This window comes from Rana temporaria, chromosome 3, assembly GCF_905171775.1.
Source record: "Rana temporaria chromosome 3, aRanTem1.1, whole genome shotgun sequence".
Classification (NCBI taxonomy): Eukaryota; Metazoa; Chordata; class Amphibia; order Anura; family Ranidae; genus Rana; species Rana temporaria.
The window spans coordinates 363,423,081-363,448,186 of NC_053491.1; the positions used below are offsets into that span (position 1 = coordinate 363,423,081).

The 25,106-nt window shown below is 46.5% G+C and overlaps 1 protein-coding gene across 1 annotated transcript; it reads right to left on the minus strand.

Annotated features, from left to right (window-relative positions):
- Positions 1–424: 424 nt before the first annotated feature.
- On the minus strand, positions 425–23,511 carry PEX26 (peroxisomal biogenesis factor 26). The gene is made up of 6 exons (XM_040345363.1): positions 23,387–23,511; positions 21,278–21,509; positions 17,138–17,278; positions 9,263–9,567; positions 6,917–7,069; positions 425–1,080 (listed from the first exon to the last, which is right to left on the minus strand). The coding sequence occupies exons 2-6, from the start codon at positions 21,478–21,480 to the stop codon at positions 983–985; spliced, it is 900 nt and encodes a 299-aa protein (XP_040201297.1). The 5' UTR covers positions 21,481–21,509; positions 23,387–23,511; the 3' UTR covers positions 425–982.
- Between the last annotated feature and the right edge of the window lie 1,595 nt (positions 23,512–25,106).

Sequence of the window (25,106 nt, forward strand, 5' to 3'; positions counted from 1 at the left end):
GGTGGGGGGGAGGGGGGGCATGAGGATGTATTTTGTGTTATGAAATAAAACACTTTATGCTGCTCGTATGAATGGAACCTCTTGTACAGTGCAAAAGCCTCAAGCAATGTGTCAGGATTCAAAATATTTAAGCCTGGCTTAGCTGGGCATTACATTTCCTATAGAGAGGGGGTGGGGAAAGGATGGTGGTGCTACTGGCACTTAGGAAGGGACAATAATGATTGTCATTGCCTAGTCCTCAGACAAGGTCATATTGCTGCTAGAAAGTTCTGGTGCGGCAGATTGTTCCCTACAGTGACTGCATCCAAATAAACCAGATAGAATTCTATGGGTTGCTATCAACAACATTTCCGGATCCAGAAAAAAAATGGATTGGCCTTGCAAGGGCTGAATTTGGGTCTCAGCAGACTTACAGAACAAGCTCTTCTCATTCAAAAAAACTTTATTGACACGTAAACAACAAAATTACATTCATGGACGCAATCGCATATCATTTTAGAACTTTGTTACATTTGATTTAAACAATTATTGCAGGAATTATCTAGTCCGTAGCTGTAGTGGGTCTGAAAAGGATATTTGGCTGGCCACATCTGAATTCAAAGGGTGCTGCCCATAGCAACCAAGGCAACACAGGGACTAGGGACACATTTCATGAACAAAGCCCTTTGTGTTCCAGTGGCATTTGGGAATGTCATTGACGAACAGTCCACTTAAAACTCACATTTCTGTATCACACCATGCCTGCTGGTAGTGCCATTCATTTTATATTATGGAGAATGTCAGAGGAGGGATGCACAAAGGTGGACAGGAATACCCAAAAACCTCAGGTGGGCAGGAACAGAACCCGAGAACTATGGATGGGAGGTCTCACTTCTGCAGTCCTCAGAAGATATAAGAATCCAGCTGTAAATCAGCCCACAATATTCCATGTACATTGTACAACTGAATTACCACTTTTGCGCAGGAATTTCTTTACAGCTGCTCACGGCTGACTTGGCGGTGAATTCTTAAAGGTGTTGGTGGCAATTTGTCGCAGTAGGAGAAGCAAATGAGCGATAGGACCCTGGGACAATGGAGAAGCTGAAAGGAAACAAGTAAAACAAGTTATGTAATGGGATAAAGCAAAGAATCTGATTGCTGGAATCTAATTAGAGACTGGGTGTGAAAGGAGGAAAGGAAAAAAAGCAGAACAGGGGGGATCTACCTGAACAACATGGGGGAAGTCAAACGATCACCGGGGCACAGTGTTGCCCAGTGTCTCCTCCCCACACCTGATTTAAACCTCTAATTGCCATACTACCATGTGGCAATTGCGTGCATTGCATGGCAATAATGGGTTTAAATCAGGTGGTGAGGCAACATATTGCCTCCTTACCACCTACTAAACACACTTGGATTGCTTTTTATTGGGGCAGCAGTGCCTGCTCCACTTGTGAATGAGCCCTTAGTTGCATTTGGTAGCAGAACCCTTAGGGCTCATTCACACGTAAAGTTGGAGGGTGATAAAAACCTGTGGTTGCGTTGAGGTATTTCCTGCCCCCAATACCTACCTTCTCTAACTGCTGAGGCAGCAGCCAAAGGTGTACACATGCTGCAGCAGGAATTTAGCCCCCTGCTGCTTTTGGTGGGTGCTACCATCTGCCAATCGCGATCCATTCAAGTGAATAGAGGCAATCTGCAAGCCCCCCGCAACTGCATGCTTCTGTGGGGTACAAGGAGTTAAAGCAGGTGGTGAGAAAGCAACACAACACTGCCTGCTTTAAGCCCTTGTTTACTGTACTACACAAGGTTGCAGAGCACTTGCAGAGTGGCCCCATTCACTTGAATGGGTCATGCTCGATAGGTGCTACACCCACCAACCAGAACAGGGTGTATAATTCCTGCTTTGGCTGTGACATGTGTACACCCCTGGCAACTGCAGCTCAAGGAAGTGCGGTTGGGGCGGGAGTGGTTAAAAAACACAACTATGAGGGTTTTACCACCCCCCAAACTGCAAATGTAAATGACCCCTTAGGCCTAGTACACACGAGAGGATTTATCCGCGGAAACGGTCCTCTGGCGGATTTTGATCTGATGGTTGTACTAACCATCAGATCAAAATCCGTGCGGAATTCCCTCCGCGGTGACGTGTCGCGCCGCGATGATGACGCGGCGACGTGCGCGACGCTGTAATATAAGGACTTCCACGCATGCGTCGAATCATTACTACGCATGCGAGGGAGGGAATCGGACGGATTGATCCGGTGAGTCTGTACAGACCATCGGATCAATCCGCTGGACTGGATTCCAGCGGATCGATTTCTTAGCATGCTAAGAAATTTTGATCCACTGGAAAACCATCGGCCCGAAAAATATCCGCGGATAAATATCCGCTGGGTTGTACACACCAGCGGATCTATCCGCTGAAAGTGATCCACGGATAAATTCCAGCGGATAGATCCTCTCGTGTGTACGGGGCCTTACTGTTCTGAGGCCCTTAGAAGGCTGCTTTCATACTGATGTACTATGGTTTACCTGTACCGCAGGTACAGCACAGTGCATCTGCGACTTTCCTGGGTTAGCTGCGCTTTTCCATAGACTTCTATTATATTCTGCAGGTGTAGTGCATTTTCTGCACCAAAGCCCTGCATTCAGAAAGTGCGCCAAACCCGGATATAATAGAAGTCTATGGCTAAGCACAGCAAACCCGCAGAAAAGCTGCAGGTACACTGAACTGCATCCACGGTGTGTGTAAACCGCCGCACATCAATAAATAAGAAGCCCTATACTATTATGCCCAGTGTATTGCCTCACACTGACCTGGCACCACTCTGGAGACCGTTAGCTGGCATAAAAGGTAGAGAGCAGTTGGTGTCACTCTGCATGGGACAGGAGCTAGCACTACAAAGAGACATTGGCTTATGCTGCTCTTTCTCCCTACTACAGCACCAATTTTACAAGTAGTACCTCTGCATTGCACTCTGGAGTGGAAGGTCAGCAAGTCCAGTCTGCGATCTACCAGTCACCTAGGTGTGATCTACTGGTAGATCGCGATCTACAGGTTGCTGACCCCTGACGTATAAAGTCCACATTTAGTTTTATTCAAGACAGATCATAAAAAGGATATGCGTTTTGGGATTCAAAGGCTCCCCTTTATCAGGGCTTGGTACTACTGAACAAAATGAGTTATGGAGTGATGAAACTGGAGGGATCCTTGAGGTGTAAGCAGGCCTAACCAACCACGGGAGCGATGATACCAACTACCCCTCAGGATTTAAACTATTTTTTCTCCAATTTTTTAATGAAGGAGACCCTCTGAACCCCTGAGGAGCATTGTCTTTTTATGATTCCAGTCTAAATAAAATTGTTCCTGCTTTTGGTGCTTTTTCTCACACCCAGTGCTTGATAGGAATGCAAAATAAACAGGGCAAAATAAACGGGGCAATGTCTGGACAGCCACACGCCAAAAATGTTGCTTTTATTGTAAAAATAAAATCACAGCATACATGTCACATCAAACAGGATACCAACAGACACGTTTCGCACCAAAACGTAGTGCTTAATCATAGCTATGGCTATGATTAAGCACTAAGTTTTGACGCAAAACACGTTAGCTGGTATCCTGTTTGCCTTGACATGTATGCAGTGATTTTATTTTTACAATAAAAGCAACATTTTTGGAGTGCGGCTGTCCAGACATTTCCCCCTTTCTTTTGCATTACCATATGCATTGCCAGAACCCGTGGCTTCAGATCTGGTGAAGAGGTTCATCACTTACATCTTCTGCCTTGAGCGGTAACTTTCCTTCTCTATCTGCCTTTGGAAAGTGCTTGATAGGAGGTAATACTAAGCTTCTTCATATCCTACTACCTCTGCTCAACAAAAACCGGGTACTTGTGAGTTTAGGGGACCATTTGGCACTCCCTCATTTCCCATAGTATGGTGCTTTGTGTCTTCTGACTGGCCACTTGCCATTCCTAAGAGCTGTCACAGCTGGGGGATACGCAGCAATGTGTATGGCCCAGAGCAACTACCAACCTCAAGCCCAGAAATTTTCAAGGGCTTAATTGCACTCCACACAATGGCAAACGCACATGCCAAAACGCATGATGCTGCAGCACTGTGCAGTTTGGTGCGGCGTAGATTTACAAAAGGGTCAGGGAATTCTTGACCCATGTTTCTTGTGGGTTGGGCAATCCACTGAAATAAACAGGCTGCTCCACATGCATCACATGAGAGTGCACAAACTGTACTGGTGCATACCTAGCCTCAGTCTTACTAGACAGTTGAAAAGGCTCACATGAATTCAGGCCACAGTATCAAAGTGACACTAAATCAGAGAGAGGCCCACAGAAGGAGCTTCTTTGGGTTGTTCATCTTGTGGTGCCTTCAACATTCCCGTCTAAGGCCCCATTCACACCTCCGCGACAAAACACCCGACGCCGGACGCTCGTGCCGCTGGAGGGGAGAATTCCCATTGCTGTCTATGAGATGGTTCACATCTCATAGACGTTGTACGCCTGCCGCCTGAAAAAAAGTCCCGGACCCTTTTTTTTCAGGCGGCATTGGCGTTCGGCCATACAAAGCAATGGGAAGGATTTGTAAAAAAAAAAAAAAGTTACACTATTCGCGCCATATTACGCCGCATACGCGGCGTTACTTGTCGCGGAGGTGTGAATGCAGCCTAAATGATCTATGTACATTGCAAGGATTTTAATAAACTTCTGTTGCAGATTCCTACCTTGTGTTATACTGAAGAAATAGCTGCTTGTTTGTGTCCAATAAGGATGAGCTCAGGCGTGTTCGCAACTCTACGTAACTGCGCCCGCCAGGAAGCTGACACTCCGCAGCGCTAATCACAGGTAGTGAGGCATTTCCCGATCTGTGCAGCCGCTGATCAGGAAAGGTCTCACTGCCTGTGATTAGTGCAGCCGCTGATCAGAAAAGGTCTCGCTGCCTGTGATTAGTGCAGCCGCTGATCAGAAAAGGTCTCGCTGCCTGTGATTAGTGAAGCCGCTGATCAGAAAAGGTCTCGCTGCCTGTGATTAGTGAAGCCGCTGATCAGCACTAATCACAGGCAGCGAGACCTTTTCTGATCAGCGGCTGCACTAATCACAGGCAGTGAGACCTTTTCCGATCAGCGGCTGCACTAATCACAGGCAGTGAGACCTTTTCCGATCAGCGGCTGCACTAATCACAGGCAGTGAGACCTTTTCCGATCAGCGGCTGCACTAATCACAGGCAGCGAGACCTTTCCTGCGGAGTGTCAGCTTCCTGGCGGGCTCAGTTACGTGGAGTTGCGAACATGCCTGAGCTTATCCTTTTTTTAGCAAGAAAAAATATCTTTTATTTAGATCTTTACGGTACAAGCGATGCAAACGCACAATCCTTTACATGAAGGACAATAGACATAGTGACATATAGCTAGATTCAGGATGGTGAGCGCATTGTTGCGGCGGCGTAGCGTATGGCATTTACACTACGCCGCCGTAAGTTAGCGAGGCAAGTACTTGATTCACAAAGTACTTGCCTGCTAAGTTACGGCGGCGCAGCGTAAATTGGGCGGGCGTAAGGGCGGCTAATTCAAATTTGGCTAAGGGGGCGTGTTTTATGTTAATGGGGGTTGACCTGACGTGATTGACGTATTTTACGAAAGGCGCATGCGCCGTCCGTGTACATATCCCAGTGTGCATTGCGGCAAAGTACGCCGCACGGTCCTATTGGTTTCGACGTGGACGTAAATCCCTATTCACAGACGACTTACGCAAACAACGTAAAGTTTTCGAATTTCGACGCGGGAACGGCGGCCATACTTAACATTACTATTCCAGCTATTTGATGGAATAACTTTAGGCCTGATAATGCGTTACGTAAACGACGTATCTGTACTGCGTCAGCCGGGCGTACGTTCGTAAATAGGCGTATCTAGTGATTTACATATTTTACACCGACCGCAATGGAAGCGCCACCTAGCGGTCAGCCTAAAAATTACACTTTAGGATACGACGGTGTAAGACACTTACGCCGCTCGTATCTGAGCCTAATTTAAGCGTATCTGGTTACCAGAATACGCTTAAATTAGCGCCGGCGCAAATTCAGACTTAGGCTGGCGTATCTACTGATACGCCAGCCTAAGTCTTTCTGAATCTAGCTATTAGTAAACAGCAACAATGTTAACCACGGGATGGGTGAGAACAAAGTCCAAAGATCGTTCTAACGTTGGCTCAGGAGGTAGACATTTCAGCATAATAACCCAGAAGGATCCATATGGGGGGGAGGAGAAGTGGAACGGAAGGGGGAGGGAGGGGGGGGCCTGAGCTTATTCTTAGTGTCCATGTGCAAAGGAAATCTAATGGGAGTGACTTTATAATCATCAATCAGCTGCTGTACTTGCAGGGTTCTAATGACAAAAGTGTCAGGGTCTGCATCCCTTTAGACGTGATTTCCCTTTGGGAGAATCTCACCAAAATTATATTTTTGTTGCAGGGAATGTCCAAAATCTGACTTGTATCTTACTGCAGATATTATGGGAAAATCAGAAAGCCAATCGCAGAAGCAGGGAATTACATTTCTGGGAGGTATTCTGTACAGAACACCATATTGTATTGAATTTTATAGAAAATTTCAGTCTCTAAATTTCATTCGGGAGTCTTTCTTCTAGGGGAACCCCAAAGCTAAAAAAATTCAGCTGCTGTCACCCTTTTAAAATCTGAACCAGTGAAAATGCCGCTAGTGTGTTTCCTGGTTCGAGTGCCACCCTCCCTGTGAGCCCACTGTAGCCTTACCCACACACACACACACACACTGAAGCAAAAGGGGAAGGTTCCCCAGCACAGGATCATGTGATAAGAGTCATGTCAAGAGGTCCTGTGAAAAAAACTCCTAAATCACAATGTACTTCATTATAACAAACTTTGACTTCTACAGCCATTCTGACCTGGATCCAGTCGCAGCAGGATGACGGACATCAGAAGAAGAGCCACCAGGACACGATGTAATGGAATCCTGCGAACCCATGTCACCACCACGCTCAGTGCTCCATAGAGGCACCGCACCACATGCTCCCGTCTTGCCGGCAAATGTCCTGCCCCTGCAAAACAGAGAGAGCAATGGGAAACTCATTACCATCTGCAATTGAATAATCAAAATCAATACCCAAGGGCTTATGTAGGCAGGCTCTATCGATTAACACTGTATCTTGTATCTAATTCTTGCAATATTCAAACATGCTTGGGTGCAGTATGTGACCGGCTTTTGCCTGCAGAGATCTTAAAAGGATCGAAACAAAGAAACACTAAGCAACGCAGGTCAAAAGGGGATAAACAGAGGGTTTCCACTCTAAAATCGTAATTAACTACTTTTGGACCTCCAATATATACACTATATTGCCAAAAATATTGGGACGCCTGCCTTTACATGCACATTACCTTTAATGGCATCCCAGTCTTAGTCTGTAGGGTTCAATAATGTGCTGGCCCATCCTTTGTAGCTATAACAGCTTCAACTCTTCTGGGAAGGCTGACTACAATGTTTAGGAGTGTGTCTATGTGAGGTCAGGCACTGATGTGGACAAGAAGCCCTGGCTCACAGTCTCCAGTCTAATTCATCCTAAAGGTGTTCTTTTGGGTTAAGGTCAGTACTCTATGCAGACCAGTCAAGTTCCTCCACTCCAAACTCATTCATCCAGGTCTTTATGGACCTTGCCTTGTGCACTGGTGCGAAGCCATGTTGGAACAGGAAGAGGCCATCTTACAAAACTGTTCCCACAAAGTTGGGAGCATGAAATTATCCAAAATGTCTTGGTATGCTGATGCTTTAAGAGTTCCTTTCACTGTAACCAAGCCCGACCCCTAAAAAACAACCCCACACCATAATCCCCCCAATCCACCAAATGATTAGGAGGGGTGGCCCAATACTTTTGGCAATATAGTGTGGATGAGCGAGTTTGGGGTGGAGGAACTTGACTGGCCTGACCTCAACATTATAGAACACCTTTGGGATGAATTAGAGAGGAGACTGCAAGCCACGCCTTCTCGTACACATCAGTACCTGACCTTACAAATGCACTTCTGGAAGAATGATCAAACATTCCCATAGACACACTCCTAAACCTTGTGGACAACCTTCCCAGAAGAATTGAAGCTGTTATAGCTGCAAAGGGTGGGCCAACTTAATATTAAATCCCACGGACTAAGACTGGCATGCCATTAAAGTTCATGTGCATGTTCAATGGAAATCTGATATCCCATCTCTTACGGAGGAATCTTGGTCCGTGGTTACCGAATTGCTGTTGCCTTCGGTGATTTCGGCCAGGGATAAACGTATTTCAGTTTAATTATCTCCACCTTGTGTATTTGCTTCAGAACCTTTTTTCTGTCAATCTTTTAAACATATTCCTTTATTTTAGAATTTCTGTACACCTGTAAAATCGAATAAAATGTATTGAAAAACAAAAAAATATTTCCACCATGTGTATTATACTCCCACTCGCCTTCATAAGATGGGTAGGGTGGACACACTGGAGTGCCCAAGGTGTGGGGCCATGGTGGCGGACTACTTCCATATGGTGGGGCTCTGCCCTCGTGTCGAGAAGTTTAGGGCAGCAATCACAACATTTCTGGAGGAAAAATTTGCCGGTACAGTGATCTGTCATCGTCCGTGTCCAGTGGACACAGTGGGTGACAGATCGTCCTGGAGCGTGTACTGTGGGGCATGCGAGAGGGGCAATCCTGGAAGGGAGTCATATGATGACTTTGCACGATAATAGGCCAGGTGGGAAGGGGTTAAAAAAGTAAATGGTTAAAGTGTATCTAAACCCAACAAGAATATAATATATTACAGCTTAGCGGACCCGGTAGCTGCATCGATTTTCTAGTTTTCCGGGATCTACGACTAACAAAGAGAGGAGGTGTTCTGTAGTCACCAAGAAAAGCTGGAAACAATGAAACTAGTAAAGATTATGGTATAGCAAATTATCAACTCAAAGGATTTCTGGCAGGATCAACGAGTATTTTTTTCCCCCCACTTATCGAACAGGTATAACTAAATGCTTTCAACCTCTGCAAACTTCTATTTGACGGGAAGTTGGAGGAGAGCTTCAGAAATTGCCAAGTGTATGGCCATCACGGAGATAGGTGGGCTGCCAAAAGTTCTAGATGACAGTCTGTATTATCCAATAACCCTCTGACCAATTAGGAAGGATGAAAAGGTGAATTTGATTGGCTGTTTCCCTCAGACAGCCAGATATAGGAGGAGCCCTGTCACTTGGAAGAGATGCTCATACCTGAAGGAGAGTCTGGCTCCCCCAGGCTCTCTCTCTCAGCTTCTTCCTCCGCCTGCTTTAGACGCCTCCTCTCTTCAGCCACGGCTGTGAGGACCACTTCCTGTTGCTGCGTGGTGAATGCTCTGGGGTCCCGTGCCAGCTCCTCAGCCTCTGACAAGAGACCAAGGGGGAGCAGAATACGCAGGAGATGAAGCTCTGACACTTTCTGGTACCCTGGCAGGAGCTGGTTCTTGGGATCTCTCAGCCAATCACGGCTCAGTTCTAGCATCACATGGGGCTGCTTCACACTGCTGTACAGGAGGAGGCTGCGGAGAGACAGAATGTTCAGTTGTAAGCAGAACACACACACAGAAGCAATCCCTAGCAGGGATATGCAATTAGCGGACCTCCAGCTGTTGCAAAACTACAAGTCCCATCATGCCTCTGCCTCTGGGTGTCATGTTTGTGGCTGTCAGAGTCTCGCTATGCCTCATGGGACTTATAGTTCTGCAACAGCTGGAGGTCCACTAATTGCATATCCCAGCCCTAGAGGAAACTTGGCATCAGAAAACTCTCAGCTCTATCACTAATTACTCACTATAGGAAGTAAATGTTTTCAAAAAAACTGCTTTTAAAGTGGACCTGTCATCAGCTATATAATTTTAGTGTAGCTTACGATGTGATGTACACTGTATTTATGAATACAGTGCTGTATACAATTGTGTCTTTTAGATCTGCCTGAAGTCCAGATTTAAGCCCTGCGGTCTGAGCCTCAATTTATTATCAGGACAGCTGGAAAAGCCTGAAGAGAATTTAGGCTAGAGCTGAAAATAGGGATCCCCTATCAACTTGTTCTTAATTTTAGAGCAGAGCCTGGATGTCTTTTGGCCTCATGCATGTAGACATTAGCAGCTCCTGTGTGCCGAATCATAAAATCCTCGGCTCTTTCCTGTGCCCAGAGAGCCGCACAAGCCATATGCAGCCACCAATACAAGTGAATGCTGATTGTTTCTAAGTGGGTGCTCACCCACAGGTGTGTGTACAGGATTTCTCCCTAAATGCAAAAGTGGCACATTTGGGGAGGAATGTGCAAGTAAGCACAGATGCAGAAGCAATCTATGTTTACCCAAGTACAACCACATAAAACCATTCACTTGAATTGGCTGCTGCACACAGCACATGCGGCTCCTAGGGTGCAGAAAAGAGTTGGGTATTTTATGTTTCAGCACACAGGAGCTGCTGAACGTCCATGTGCACAAGGCCTTGGTGGAGTAGGGATGGGTTACAAAGTTTAGATTGCTGCCTGTATCTTCCTTCAGCTCCAACATCCACATCCCTCACTTATTGTATGGGTGTCCCAGGAAAGGAAGTGAGGAAACATCCCCCTTATGGGGTCACAGACAGAATTAAAGTGAAAGTAAAGTCCACCTGTTAACTTGTACCTACAGTAAGCCTGTAATAGAGCTTACTTGTAGGTACAGTGAATATCTCCTAAACTTGGACGGTTCAGGAAATACTTACACGGGATGCAGCCAGTGACATTACCTGTGCCATATATTCAGAGGTCCATGCCGGAGCAGGGGCTCCCGCACGCATGTGTGGGAGTGACATCATTGTGGCCCCCGTCATTCATACAGCTGGAGCCCGCAAACGCAGATGGAAGATCGGGTAAAGATGGAAATGCTGGGGAGCTGTGACAGCACCACGCTGAAGGGGTCCACGTGCAGGTAAGTTTTATGACATCTTATGGCATTATTCTGCAGGGCCCAATGTTTTTTTTCCCCTTTATCGGTTTACTACTGCTTTAAAAACATGACAGAAATTTTATAGGATAAGTTCACCTTCTACAAGTACCATTATTCACTGCGGCAGGCGTACTTGTAGTCTGAAAGGGCTGCCCAGCTCAATTACAGTTCATTCATTCTTCCTCTAGCTTTGTAGCCGAAAGTCTGTACAGGGATATGAACACAAATCTAGAGGAAGACTATGCAGGAGCCTGACATTGCACCTGTGAACTGCTCACCATGGTGCAATGCTCTGAAGGCTGCAGTAAAAAAATAAAAAATAAATACCTGCATTTATTTATTTTGAAAGGTGATCTTATCCTTTAATCTTCCCTGCTCTAAAACAAAAAATAAATAAAAAATGTATCCATCTCCTGACCTGTTCCTGTCCACAACTTTATCCCAGATATCTTTTTTTTTTGTTTCATAATTTTTTTTATCCCAGATATCTTTTGACAATGCCTTGCCACCCATAGTTGATTGATTGTTTGCTTCAGCTGCACTACCAGGGACTGAAATGCTTCAGGAAAGCTCTTTTTATGCTGAGCTAATCAAAATGACCACAGCTGATCACAGTTGAAAGTCTAATGGCTTTCTGTGCCATTGAGAAGGTGATTAGCTACACCTGATTGAGTTTACAAGTCCTTTTTAGGGCCCTTTCACACGTGCGGACCGTTTTTTAGATCATTTTTTTATCGTCAGTTCATCCTTTTTCCATCCTTTTTTCATCTGTTTTTTAATCCGTTTTTCGTCCGTTTACATCTGTTTTTTATCCGTTTTGCGTCCGTTGACATCTGTTTTTCATCCGTTTACATCTGTTTTTTTTACGGAGGGAAAAATAGGGTTTTCTTCCGTTCAAAAAAACAGAGCTTGACGGCTAACGTCCGCTATCCCATAGGAAAGCATTGTAGTCCGTTTTCATCCGTAAACGGACGTATGAAAAAACGGATGAATGGACCCTTAGGAGGAGGTCATCCTTTTTCCAACTCAGTGATTCTATTTTTTAATAAAAAAAAAAAAAGATTATTCAACATGTTGGTGTTATATCCTTCACTTGGATGCTATAAGTTGCACCGAGTAAATACAGCTGGATAAAACAGAAACTGTGTCTGGCTTCATGTCAGAAAATGTGATTATTTTAAAGGGGGGGGGGGGGATTATCTTCTATACCCACTGTGTGTATATATATATATATATATATATATATATATATATATATATATACACACACACACACACACATACATACATATCCATATACACACACACACATACAGTGCCCTGAAAAAGTATTAATGCCCCTTGAAATTTTCCATGTTTTGTCATGTTACAATCAAAAATGTAAATGTATCTTATTGGGATTTTTTTGTGATAGACCAACACAAATTGGCACATAATTGTGAAGTAGAAGGAAAATGATAAACGGTTTTCCAAATTTCTTAGAGCCTAGGTTCACACTGCTGCGAATTCAAAATCGCGGTAAAATGCGCGATTTTACCGCGATTTCGCGGCCGCGATTTCGGCCGCAATTTAATGTAAATCGCGGCCCGAAATTGCAAAAAGTAGTACAGGAACTACTTTTTGAAATCGCAGATGCGGCGTCGCACTGATTAGGACAGTGCCATTGCCGACAATTGCCGCCGATTTGAGATGCGATTTGACATGTCAAATCGCATCTCAAATCGTTCCAAATCGTACCAGTGTGAACCGGGGCAGAAATAAATATCTGAAAAGTGTGGCGTGCATTTGCATTCAGACCACTTTACTCTGATACCCCTAACTAAAATCTAGTGGAAAAATTGTATAAGAGGTCACCTAATTAGTAATTAGAATCCACCTGTGTGTAATTGTTTCTCAGTATAAATGCAGCTTTTCTGTGAAGCCCTCAGAGGTTTGTTAGAGAACCTGTGAACAAATAGCATCACAAAGGCCAAGGAACACACCAAGCAGGTCAGAGATAAAGTGGTGGAGAAGTTTAAAGCAGGGTTAGGTTATAAAAAATATCCTAAGCTGCGAACATCTCACGGAGCTCTGCTCAATCCATCATCCAAAAATGGAAAGAGTATGGCACAACTGCAAACCTACCAAGACATGGCCGTCAACGTAACCTGAGAGGCCGGGCAAGGAGAGCAATTATTCAGAGAAGCAGCCAAGAGGCCCATGGTAACTCTGGAGGAGCTGCAGAGATCCACAGCTCAGGTGGGAGAATCTGTCCACAGGACAACTATTAGTTGTGCACTCCACAAATCTGGCCTTTATAGAAGAGTGGCAAGAAGAAAGCCATTGTTGAAAGAAAGCCATAAGAAGTCCCATTTTTAGTTTTGCAAGAAGCCATGTGGGGGACAAAGCAAAAATGTGGAAGAAGGTGCTCTGGTCAGCTGAGACCAAAATTGAACTTTATTGCCTAAAAGAAAAACACTATATGTGGCGGAAAACTAGCACTGCACATCACCCTGAACACAGAATCCCCACCGTGAAACATGGCGGTGGCAGCATCATGTTGTGAGGATGATTTTCTTCAGCAGGGACAGGGAAGCTGGTCAGAGTTGATAGAAAGATGGATGGAGCCAAATACAGGGCAATCTTTGAAGAAAACCTGTTAAAAGTCTGCAAATAACTTGAAACTGGGGCAGAAGATCACCTTCCAGCAGGACTATGACTCTAAACATACAGCCAGAGCTACAATGGAATGGTTTAGATCAAAGCATATTCATGCGTTAGAATGGCCCCAGTCAAAATCCAGACATAAATCCAATTGAGCATCTGTGGCAAGACTTGAAAATTGCTGTTCACAGACGCTCTCCGTCCAATCAGACAGAGCTTGAACTATTTTGAAAAGAAGAATGGGCAGAAAGATCACTCTCTAGATGTGAAAAGTTGGTAGACATCCCCAAAAAGACTAATTGCAGTGAAAGCTGGTTCTAGAAAGTATTGACTCAGGGGGGCTAAATACAAATGCCCCCCACACTTTTCACATATTTGTGACATTTTTAACCACTTCATTACCCAGCCATAGTCATATGACGTCAACAGATGGGATCTCCCATCCTGGGTGGACGTCATATGACGTCCTTGACTTTGTGGGGGGATATCTGAATGATGCCTGCAGCTAGAGGCATCATTCAGATATCATTCTTTAATGCCGGCAATTCTGTGCACAAAAAGAATGATCATAGAGGCAGTTCCACTGCTTGATCATTCTTATAGGCGACTGGAGGGGACAACCCCCCCTCCCGCCGCCATCCGGTGCTTCTCCGGGCTCTCCCGTGCCATCGGGGGCCCGGAGAAAGAATCGTCCCGCGCCGGGGGACAAGCATAGAGATTTACGGTGGCTATATGGTCACCAGTCATCTCTATGACCGTCGGAGGCCCGGGCGTGAAGTTATGACTTCACGCCCATGTTCCCGGAAGTACACAAAGCCGCGATTGCGGCTAGTAAGCATGAGATCATGATTTATTTTTCCCGATCTTATGCTTTCCAGCCTGGAGGAGAGATGTGGGGTCTTATTGACCCCACATCTCTCCATAAAGAGTACCTGTCACACACCATTGCTATTACAAGGGATGTTTACATTCCTTGTAGTAGGAATAAAAGTGATAAAAAAAAAAATGTAAAAAAAAAAAAAAAAAAATAATAAAAAAAAATGTAAAACGCCCCTGCCTCCGGTAGCTCGTGCTCAGAAGCGTACGCAGCGTAAGTCCCGCCCACATATGTAAACACCGTTCAAACCACATATGTGAGGTATCGCCGCGTGCGTTAGAGCGTGTGCAACAATTCTAGCACTAGACCTTCTCTGTAACTCTAAACTGGTAACCTGTAAAAAAATGTCAAAGCGTCGCCTATGGAGATTTTTAAGTACCGAAGTTTGGCGGCTTTCCATGAGTGTGCGCAATTTTAAAGTGTGACATGTTAGGTATCTATTTACTCGGCGTAACAACATCATTCATATTTTACAAAAAAAATGGGCTAACTTTAATGTTTTGTTATTTTTTAATTCATGAAACCACTTTTTTCTTTTCCAAAAAAATGCGTTTGAAAAATGAATGCGCAAATACCGTGCAAGATAAAAAGTTGCAATAACCGTCATTTTATTCCCTAGGGTGTCTGCTAAAAAAAACATATATATGTTTGGGGGTTCTGAGTAATTTTCTAGCAAAAGAATGATGATTTGTACAGAAGGAGAGAAGTGCCAGAGTAGGCCCGGTATTGAGGTGGTATAAAAGCCCTGTACTGAAGTGGTTAAAAAAAACATTTATCATTTTCCTTCCACTTCACAGTTATGTGCTACTTTGTGTTGGTCTATCACATAAAATCCCAATAAAATACATTTACGTTTTTTGGTTGTAACATGACAAAATGTGGAAAATTTCAAAGGATATGAATACTTTTTCAAGGCACTGTATATATCTTATATCAGTGTTCCCCAACCCCCGGTCCGCGGCCCACTACCGGGCCGCAGCCCTTCTGCAGCCGGGCCGCGAGTGCGAGCAGACGGCATGAGACTTTTCTTCCTCCTGCCGTCGCTCTGTAATCCTCACAGAGCCAACAGTGGGAGGCGGAACAATTCTGGGTGGAGGGCGGAGTTGCCCGAGGTTATCAAACAGGCGATTGGCTGCTAGGACTGTCCTTCATCCTAGCAGCCAATCACCTGTTTGTTACCTCGGCCCTCCATCCAGAACTGTCCCGCCGCCCTCCCTGCAACGCCTCTCCTCAGTCTCCTCCTGTCCCTATCCAGACATGCTGTGCACAGTCCTCTCCACTGCCCACATCGGCACCGCCTCCTGAGGGGAAGGTTATACAGGGGAACATGGGTGGCAAGTGACATGGCTGCAGGTGGCAGGCTGTGGGTGACAGGCTGTGGTGGCAAGTGACATGGTGGCAAGTGACATGGCTGCAGGTGGCAGGCTGTGGGTGGCAAGTGACATGACTCTAGGTGGCAAGTGACATGGTGGCAGGTGGCAAGTGACGTGACAGGCTGTGGTGGCAAGTGACATGGTGGCAGGTGGCAAGTGACATGGTGGCAAGTGACATGGCTGCAGGTGGCAAGTGATATGGCTGCAGGTGGAAAGTGACATGGCGGCAGGTGGCAAGTGACATGGCGGCAGGTGGCAAGTGACATGGCTGCAGGTGGCAGACTGTGGGTGGCAAGTGACATAACTGTAGGTGGCAAGTGACATGGTGGCAGGGGCAGGCTGTGGGTGGCAAGTGACATGACTGTAGGTGGCAAGTGACATGGTGGCAGGGGCAGGCTGTGGGTGGCAAGTGACATGGCTGCAGGTGAAAGGCTGTAGGTGGCAAGTGACATGGCTGCAAGTGACAGGCTGTGGTGGCATGCTGTAGGTGGCAAGTGACATGGCTGCAGGTGGCAAGTGACATGGCTGCAGGTGCAAGTGACATGGTGGCAGGCTGCAGGTGACAAGTGACATGGCTGTAGGTGGCAGGCCTGGAGTGTGGGGGGGGACTGAGGACTGTAATGTGGGGGGGCCTGAAGAAGTTAAATTGGGGTGACCAAGAACTGTCATGTGAGGGGGGCTGAGTATATTAAAGTGGAGGTTGGGAATGTAATGTGGGGGGTAGACTGCCACTGATTCTGCATTATGGTGGGTTTAACTATTTAATTTATTACTACAATGTAATAGAAATGATGCGCTGACAAATTGCCAGCGAAAGATCACTTACCCCCTGCATGCCATCCCCAACCTCCCCCCCATGGCAACATTTTCTTTCACGCAGCCGGTCCCCGGTGCCAAAAAGGTTGGGGACCACTGTCTTATATGATAAAAGATACCACTTTCTATCTACATATGGATGAAATAGTAAATACTGAGAAAAAATACTCTAACATATTGTATGTACTCAATGACACGTCACACGTCACTTGTAGACTATCTGCTCCTGCTGTGTAATACAAAGCAATAGCGGGTAATAGAGGCAGTAGAAGTGATGACAGTAGGGGGGGGGAGAAAAGAGTTGGATAAAAGAGATGCATCCTAAAATCTTTGCTGATATTTTTTAGAAGGTATCTCTTTGTGTCAGTGGTGGTCCACACTAGCACAATAGAGTTGCCACTGGCCATTGTATGGAGAATTTATTCGGTCAGACGACCATTACCACAGCTCCATGATGTTGTGTGGCATCTCCTGTGCGCTCTGGTAATACTGAAAGAGCCAGGGCAGGACCTCCCTCCATTGCTCCATCTCGGCCAGGGCCTGAATCCCGATCACACACAGCGAGGCCTTCACTTGTCCACTCCTGAAGAGAGAAACAATTGATCAGTCCTTCCATCTCACTCACCAGAGGCTCACTGTGAATTATGCCGTTTTATTACCTAAAACTGTCTATGATCTGCATAATCTGTCATGTGACAATCTCCCAAAGCTATTTAGTTTATATGAAATCAGGCAGGGCCTTTAATTCATAATTGTTGATCGATCTAAAAGTGATTGATTCAGATTGTATTATCTGTAGTCAGTGTGCCAATGAAAACTGAATACTAAATACTGGAAAGTTCAGCTCTGATAACAACTAGACCGTTGTGCACAAAGCACCGCATCCACCATGGCTGTCTCAGGAAGGAGAGATTTATCGGTCCTGCATCAATAGGGTGGGAAAAATCCCAAAAAATCCTATAAAGTAGATTTGTAATCAAATAGAATTTTCATGATGAGTAATGTGTACATTTAAAGTGACACTGAGGCCGCGTACACACGGTCAGTCCAAACCGATGAAAACGGCCTGAAGTCCAGTTTCATCGGTCCAAACCGACCGTGTGTACAGCCCATCGGTCTGTTGTCCTTCAGACAAAAATTAGAGAACTTGCTTTAAAATCGAACCGATGGACGGCTGACCATCGGTCAAAACCGATGGTTAGTACACAAAAGCATTGGTTCAAAACCCGCGCATGCTCAGAATCAAGTCGACGCATGCTTGGAAGCATTGAACTTCGTTTTTTTCAGCACATCGTGTTTTGACCCGATCGGTTTTTGAACTGATGGTGTGCACGCACATCAGACCATCGGTCTACTTCAGCAGTGAACCGATGAAAACGGTCCGTTGGACCATTCTCATCGGATGGACCGGTCGTGTGTACGCGGCCTAAAGGATTCGATTTAAAAAAAATTAAGAAAAATGACAAACATGTCATACTTACCTCCACTGTGCAGTTCGTTTTGCACAGAGTGGCCCCGAACGCCGTTTTCTAGGGTCCCCCTGGTGGCTCTTGCAGCCCCTCCCCACATCAGATAACCCCCTAGAAGAAGCGATCTCCCGAGGGTTGGGGGGGGTTACCTTGCGGGCGCGCACCCATGTCCAGCATTCGGCGTCCATAGCCGCCAAATGCAGGACTCGCCCCCGCCCCTAAAGGCAGCATCATTGGATTTGATTGACAGCAACGGGAGCCAATGGCTGCGCTGCTATAAATCTATCTACTCAAGAGCCGAAAACCCCGGGCAGAGAGACTGCCGCGTCCTCGCCGTGGGGCATTTCAGGGCTCAGGTAAGTAAAATGGGGGGCCGGTGACTGACAGAGGTTTTTTCACCTTAATGCATAGAATGCATTAAGGTGAAAAAACAGGAGGGTTTACAACCGCTTTAACAGCATTAAAAGGGTTGTAAAGGTTCATGTTTTATCACCTTAATGCATCTTATGCATTAGGGTGAAAAAACATCTGACAATACCGGCCCCCCATTTTACTTACCTGAGCCCTGAAAAGTCCTGCGTCGCAAACGCGCTTGATCTTTTCCCGGGCTTCTCGGCTCTTCATTGGATAGATTGATAGCAGCGCAGCCATTGGCTCACGCTGCTGTCAATCAAATCCAATGACGTGGGCGCCGAGTCATACATTCGGCAACTATGGACTCCGAGTGTATGACACGGGAGCGTGCCCGCAAGGTAACCCATTCACGAGAGAGCTTAGCCATTGCGGGGAGGAGCCGAGAGAGCCGCCGAGGGACCCCAGAAGACGGCGTTCGGGGGCACTCTGTGCAAAACGAACTGCACAGTGGAAGTAAATATGACATGTTTGTTATTTTTAAATAATAAAATTTGAACCTTTAGTATCACTTTAACTGATCATAATCCGTTATTTAATCTCATGAAATGCATTCCCATATACAATGTATTTATTTATTTTAATTATATAGGTGCAAAGACACCAGATCTTTGGTCTTTTTAACTTTGTGATACTTTAATAAAACAGGTGTTTTTTTGTTTGTTTTTTTATGTATGCTCCTTTTCTGGCCTGTATAGTGCCATATCCCTTTGGTTTTGTTGTTGTGTAAACACATCCAGGTATTTATTGCTTCTTGCACAGATTACAGTAACCCCACCCTTTCATCTGCTTTTCTCTTCATGGGGAAGGAGCCATCTTTGTTAGGGCATCATCCATGGTCACCATCTATTTCCTGATCAGAGTAAAATCCTGGTGCCTATGCAATTCTGTCTGACACATAGCAGCCCCTGCTGCAGCCTCTCCCCTTGTGACCTGCTACGAAGTCTGATCAAAGGGAGAGAGGAGACTGAGGAAATGTATGAAGCATGCATGAAGAGGAAGAATAATCCAGGGATAGCTAGCAGACCATAATGATCTGTAAGTCGCTATTGACTGAGGATTAAGCACTGCAAGTGGAAATCTAATCTGGGTTCCACCAAATTAAAAACCTTAGACATGTCACATGCACTGATATTAGTCAGTAAACATGGAACAAATGGTAAAACAACCCCCAGACCGATTTCTGCTGTGCTGGGGATTGAGGGAATATAATATAAAGACACATTTAAGCTACCGGTATATGTAAAGTGTAAACTGAGGGCACTATATTAGTAACTGTAATAAATAAAAAGTATTTTAAATGCTGAAAATACAATGGATGTGTTTTAAAATAAAATAGAATTGAAATGAAATATTTTCATCTGTCCTGGAAAACATCAAATTGATTCCCAATATCCCTCACCTTTACTTATTTTAGATGTTCTTAGGTACAGCCCATGATCTTTGATTCATTTGTTATGTGGGTGGGGTTTAATGTACACCAAAAGGCAAAAGGATCTTATTAGTTTAGAGAGTGTTTGTTTTCTGGGTCAAGGAGTGGGTGTCATTTGTGTTTCTGGGTCAGTAAGTGGGCATGATTTTTGATTCTGGGCCAGGAAGTGGGCGTGGTTTGTTTTCTGTGGTTTGAGGTGGGCGGGGCTTGTTTCCTGGGTTCGAGGGTGGGTGGGGATGTGTTTGCTGGGTCCGGAAGTGGGCGGGGCTTGTGTTTCCTGTGACCGGAAGTGGGCTGGGTTTGTGTTTCAGGGTAAGGTCATGGGTGGAGCTTGCATTTCTGCACCAGGTAGTGGGTGTGGTTTGTGTTTCTGGGTCAGGAAGTTGGTGTCATTTGTTTCTGGGTCAGAAAGTGGACTGGGTTTGTGTTTCTGGGTCAGAAAGTGGACTGGGTTTGTGTTTCTGGGTCAGAAAGTGGACTGGGTTTGTGTTTCTGGGTCAGGTAGTGGGTGGAGCTTGTGTTTTTACACCTGGGAGTTGTGGGTTTTGTGTTTCCTGAGTCAGGAAGTGGGCGTAGTTTGTGTTTCCTGAGTCAGGAAGTGGGCGTAGTTTGTGTTTCCTGGGTCAAGAAGTGGGCGTAGTTTGTGTTTCCTGGGTCAAGAAGTGGGCTGGATTTGTGTTTCTGGGTCAGGTAGTGGGTGGAGCTTGTTTCTGCACCAGGGAGTGGGTGGCATTTGTCTTTCTGGGTCAGGAGGTGGGTGTAATTTGTGTTTCTGGGTCATAAAATGGGCATGATTTTTGTTTCTGGGTCAGGAAGTGGGCGTGGTTTGTGTTTTCTGGGTTTTGGGGTGGGCAGGGCTTGTTTCCTGGGTTCAGGGGTGGGCGGGGATGTGTTTCCTGGGACTGGAAGTGGGTGGGGCTTGTGTTTCCTGGGTCAAGTAGTGGGCTGGGTTTGTGTTTCTGCACCTGGGAGTGGGCAGGGGTTTGCGTTTGTGGGTCAGAGAGTTGGTGGAGTTTGCTTTTCATAGACTTATGACCAAGGATGAGCTCAGGCGTGTTCACATGCCCGCCAGGAAGCTGACACTCTGCAGTGCTAATCACAGGCAGTGCGACATTTCCCGATCCGCAGCTGCACAGATGGGGGAAATGTCTCTACCAGGGATTAGCGCCACGGAGTGTCCGCTTCCTAGCGGGCACGTGGACTTGCCAACACGCCTGAGCTCATCCTTACTTATGACACAACTTGACAGATCTCTGCTGCACACACTCACTTTGTGTCTCCGTCATCCGCTGATAAGATCTGCAGACCTCTTTCACACAGCGCCAAAGCTCCGGCAAAGTTCCTTTCCAGCACCAGCAGGTCAGCTGCGGCATCTAACAGACACACAGTTGGCGGCGTCCCCGACAGTGACAGGTGTGACCAGTCCCACATGGCGCTCAGGGAGCAGCTGGACACATTCTCGGTCACCGCCATCGCAGAGGGGTCAACATCAACGGGAGACCCTGAAAACCAAGACATGGCGGTCAGGACAGAATCGGTAAGTGCGTCCTGATAAATGAGAATTACTCCATGCAACACAGATAAAGGGATCTACAATAAAGCTGGCCATACATTATACAATTTCCTTTATGTAGTGCATGCTTGTTTGATTGCAAACAAATTGAGACGTGTTCAGGATTGACCTCACATTATATGGTTTTTGTAAAGCTAGAGGAAAATTGGATTAAAGTGAACCCTCAGTCACTATCAGACTTGTGACGTCCGCCCAGAGCTGTCTCTTTAACCACTTGCCGCCCGCCAATGACAGATTGACGGCGGCAAAGTGGTTGTAGAATCCTGACTGGACGTCATATGACGTCTTCAGGATTCTGAGCCGCTGCGCGATCCCGGGGGTCTGACACCCCGCAACACCGATCTCGGTAAAGAGTCTCTCACGGAGACTCTTTACCACGTGATCAGCCGTGTCCAACCACGGCTGATCACGATGTAAACAGGAAGAGCCGTTGATGGCTCTTCCTCACTCGCGTCTGACAGACGCGAGTAGAGGAGAGCCGATCGGCGGCTCTCCTGACAGGGGGGGGGGGGGGGGTTGGCGCTGATTGTTTATCAGCACAGCCCCCCCTCGGATCGCCACATGGACCACCAGGGATGGGGGGGAAAAAAAAGGGGCCAAAAAAAGTCTGCAAATAAAAAAAAAAAACGGCTGGAAAAAAAAAGATGCCAATCAGTGCCCACAAATGGGCACTGACTGGCAACATAAGTAAATCAGTGCCGCCCCACAGTGTCCATCAGTGCCGCCCCACAGTGTCCATCAGTGCCGCCCCACAGTGTCCATCAGTGCCACCCCACAGTGCCCATCTGTGCCACCCCACAGTGCCCATCTGTGCCACCCATAAGTGCCGCCCATGAGTGCCCATCTGTGCCGCCTATGAGTGCCCAGTGCCGCCCATGAGTGCCCATCAGTGCCGCCCATGAGTGCCGCCTATGTGTGCCCATCAGTGCCGCCTATGAGAGCCCATCAGTGCCACCTCATCTGTGCCCGTCAGTACTACCTCATCGCTGTCCATCAGTGCCATCTCATCTGTGCCCATCAGTGCCGCCATATCAGTGCCCGTAATTGAAAGAGAAAACTTACTTATTTACAAAAAAAATGTACAGAAAAAACTAAAAACTTAATTTTTTTTTTTAATTTTCAGTCTTTTTTTAGTTGTTGCGCAAAAAAATCGCAGAGGTGATCAAATACCACCAAAAGAAAGCTCCATTTGTGGGGAAAAAAGGACACCAATTTTGTTTGGGTACAGTGTAGCACGACAGCGCAATTGCCATTCAAAGTGCGACGGTGCTGAAAGCTGAAAATTGGCTTGGGCGGGAAGGTGCGTAAGTGCCCTGTATGGAAGTGGTTAACTCCAAGGACCTCCCCTTCCTGCCCACCTACTTTTATAGCAGCCACTCCCACTGCAAGCCTGATTTCAGCTTTTATCAGTAGTACAGCAACTCAGCAGAAGGACACATTTACACTGAAGTGCTCCAGCCAAAGATTTCTGTACATGTCATTCTGCAGGGGAGAAGAGTTTGGGTTTTATTTGCCATCTGTGTCTCTAATGACAGAATCTCCCCAGTGTGGACACTGAGAGGGTCTCACTTAGAAGTATAACAACTCCCACCTCCAGAAGGGGGTGTGACGCTCTATGGTAGAACTACAAGTCCCAGCACAGCCCACCTGACAAGGGTGACAGCACTGCAAGGAAACCCCCACAGTGTTCCAGGTTAAGGAATTTCCCAGCATGCCCTACCGCACAGGACCATCATGCACCGCGCCCTCAGTCAGTCTCCCACGCAATACTGGGATTTGCAGTTCCTCAACCCCTCCCCCACACACCTGGGCTGAGACGATGGTCTTCAGGAAGTCCTGGCTGCAGCTCCTCCCCGGTCTCACCACCTGCCTTCCCTGCTAAGAGGAGCCAGCCAATAGCAAGGTACCTTTCATCTTCCCTTAGCAGCAGCTTCTATAATTGGCTGTCTGCCAGTACTGACTCACGTGGCCCTCGGGCTCCTTCCAGCGGTTCGCAGTGACACAGTATGAGAATGTATGCAGCAGGGGGAGGGGAGAAGTTCTCCTATTCACTAAGCGGGCTCTATACAGGTGTTATTATGGGGGATAGAGGTCAGAGGGACAATAATATAGGGGAGGAGGAGGAAGCCCTCCAAATGATTACTGTCACCCACATGAGCAATCTGACATCTCTCTCTCTCTCACACATATGTGTTCAAATCTGCATTTTTTTTTTGTTGCTAGAAAAGTATTTTGAACCTCAAACAGTGTGTATATTTTCAGAAAGCAGAGACCCTAGGCCTACCTAGAGAATAAAATGTAGCTGTAGCAGAAAAAAATACACTTTAGCAACTTACCGCTCGGCATATAGTAAAATAATGATGGCGGTGGGGTGACACTCTTGTTCTGGGATGGCATCATATGATGGCACGCTCATATGCCTGTGAGGGTGTGCAGAATGGCGATCGCAGCCGCGCTGTGTTTCTAGGACAAGGAGCAACCCCCAATTTCGGTAAAGTGCACACTCTTTACCCGTGTGAGTGTCCAATCAGAGCCGGTCACATGTAAACAAGGAAGTGCGGTTTATCGGCTCACACTGACAGAGTGTGTGGCGAGGAGAGCCGATCAGTGGCATCTTCTCACAGGGGAGACCAGGGCAGGTAATCGGGACACTGGTCATCAGTCTTCCAAGCCCTGTAGGGCAGCTGTAGAACCGCTCAGATCACTTTAATTGGAGCTGCAGTCATGATCCGGGTATAACCGCTTGTTCCAAAGGAAGAAAGGAAGGACAGAAAAGGTTTCTGTGTACAGCAACCCCCCTAATACTTACCTGAGCCCCCTCTAGATCCAGTGATGTTGCAGGAGTGTTTCAGCTGCCCGGGACACCCATCCTCATTGCCTAAGACAGCAGCATGGCAGCATTGGCTCCCGCTGCTGTCAATCAAAGTCAGTCAGCCAATGAGGAGACACAGGGGGATGTGGCTCAGCTTGGGTGCTCCCATAGCAAGCTGCTTGCTGTGGGGGCACTCAACAGGAGGGAGGGGCCAGGAGCACCAAAGAGGGACCTGAGAATCTGAGCTTATTTGTGAACAATCATTACACAGGGCAGATAAGTTTAACATGTTTTTTATTTTTAACAAAAAAAAAACACCAAGAATTTACAATCACTTGTCGACCAGCCGCCGCAGTTTTACTGCGGCAGGGCGTCTCTATTGCGTGAATCGCCATACTGGTACAGTGCTTAGTGTAATGGATACAGCGGGGGTGCGCGTGGCCGGCGGCTGCAATGTCCACCGGCCTGTGATTGCTCCACAGAGAGACAGAACTGGGATCTTTCAATGTAAACAAAGCAGATCCACATTCTGTCAGGGGAGTACAGTGTCATCATCTGTTCCTAGTGATTAGGAACAGTGATCTCTCTCTCTACTCCCAGTCAGTCCACTCCCCCCACAGCTAGAAAGCTCCTCCCTAGGGAACATTTAACCCTTTGATCACCACCAGTTTTAATCCTGGGGGCGCGCATCGCTGCGATCGTTGTTGCAGGGTG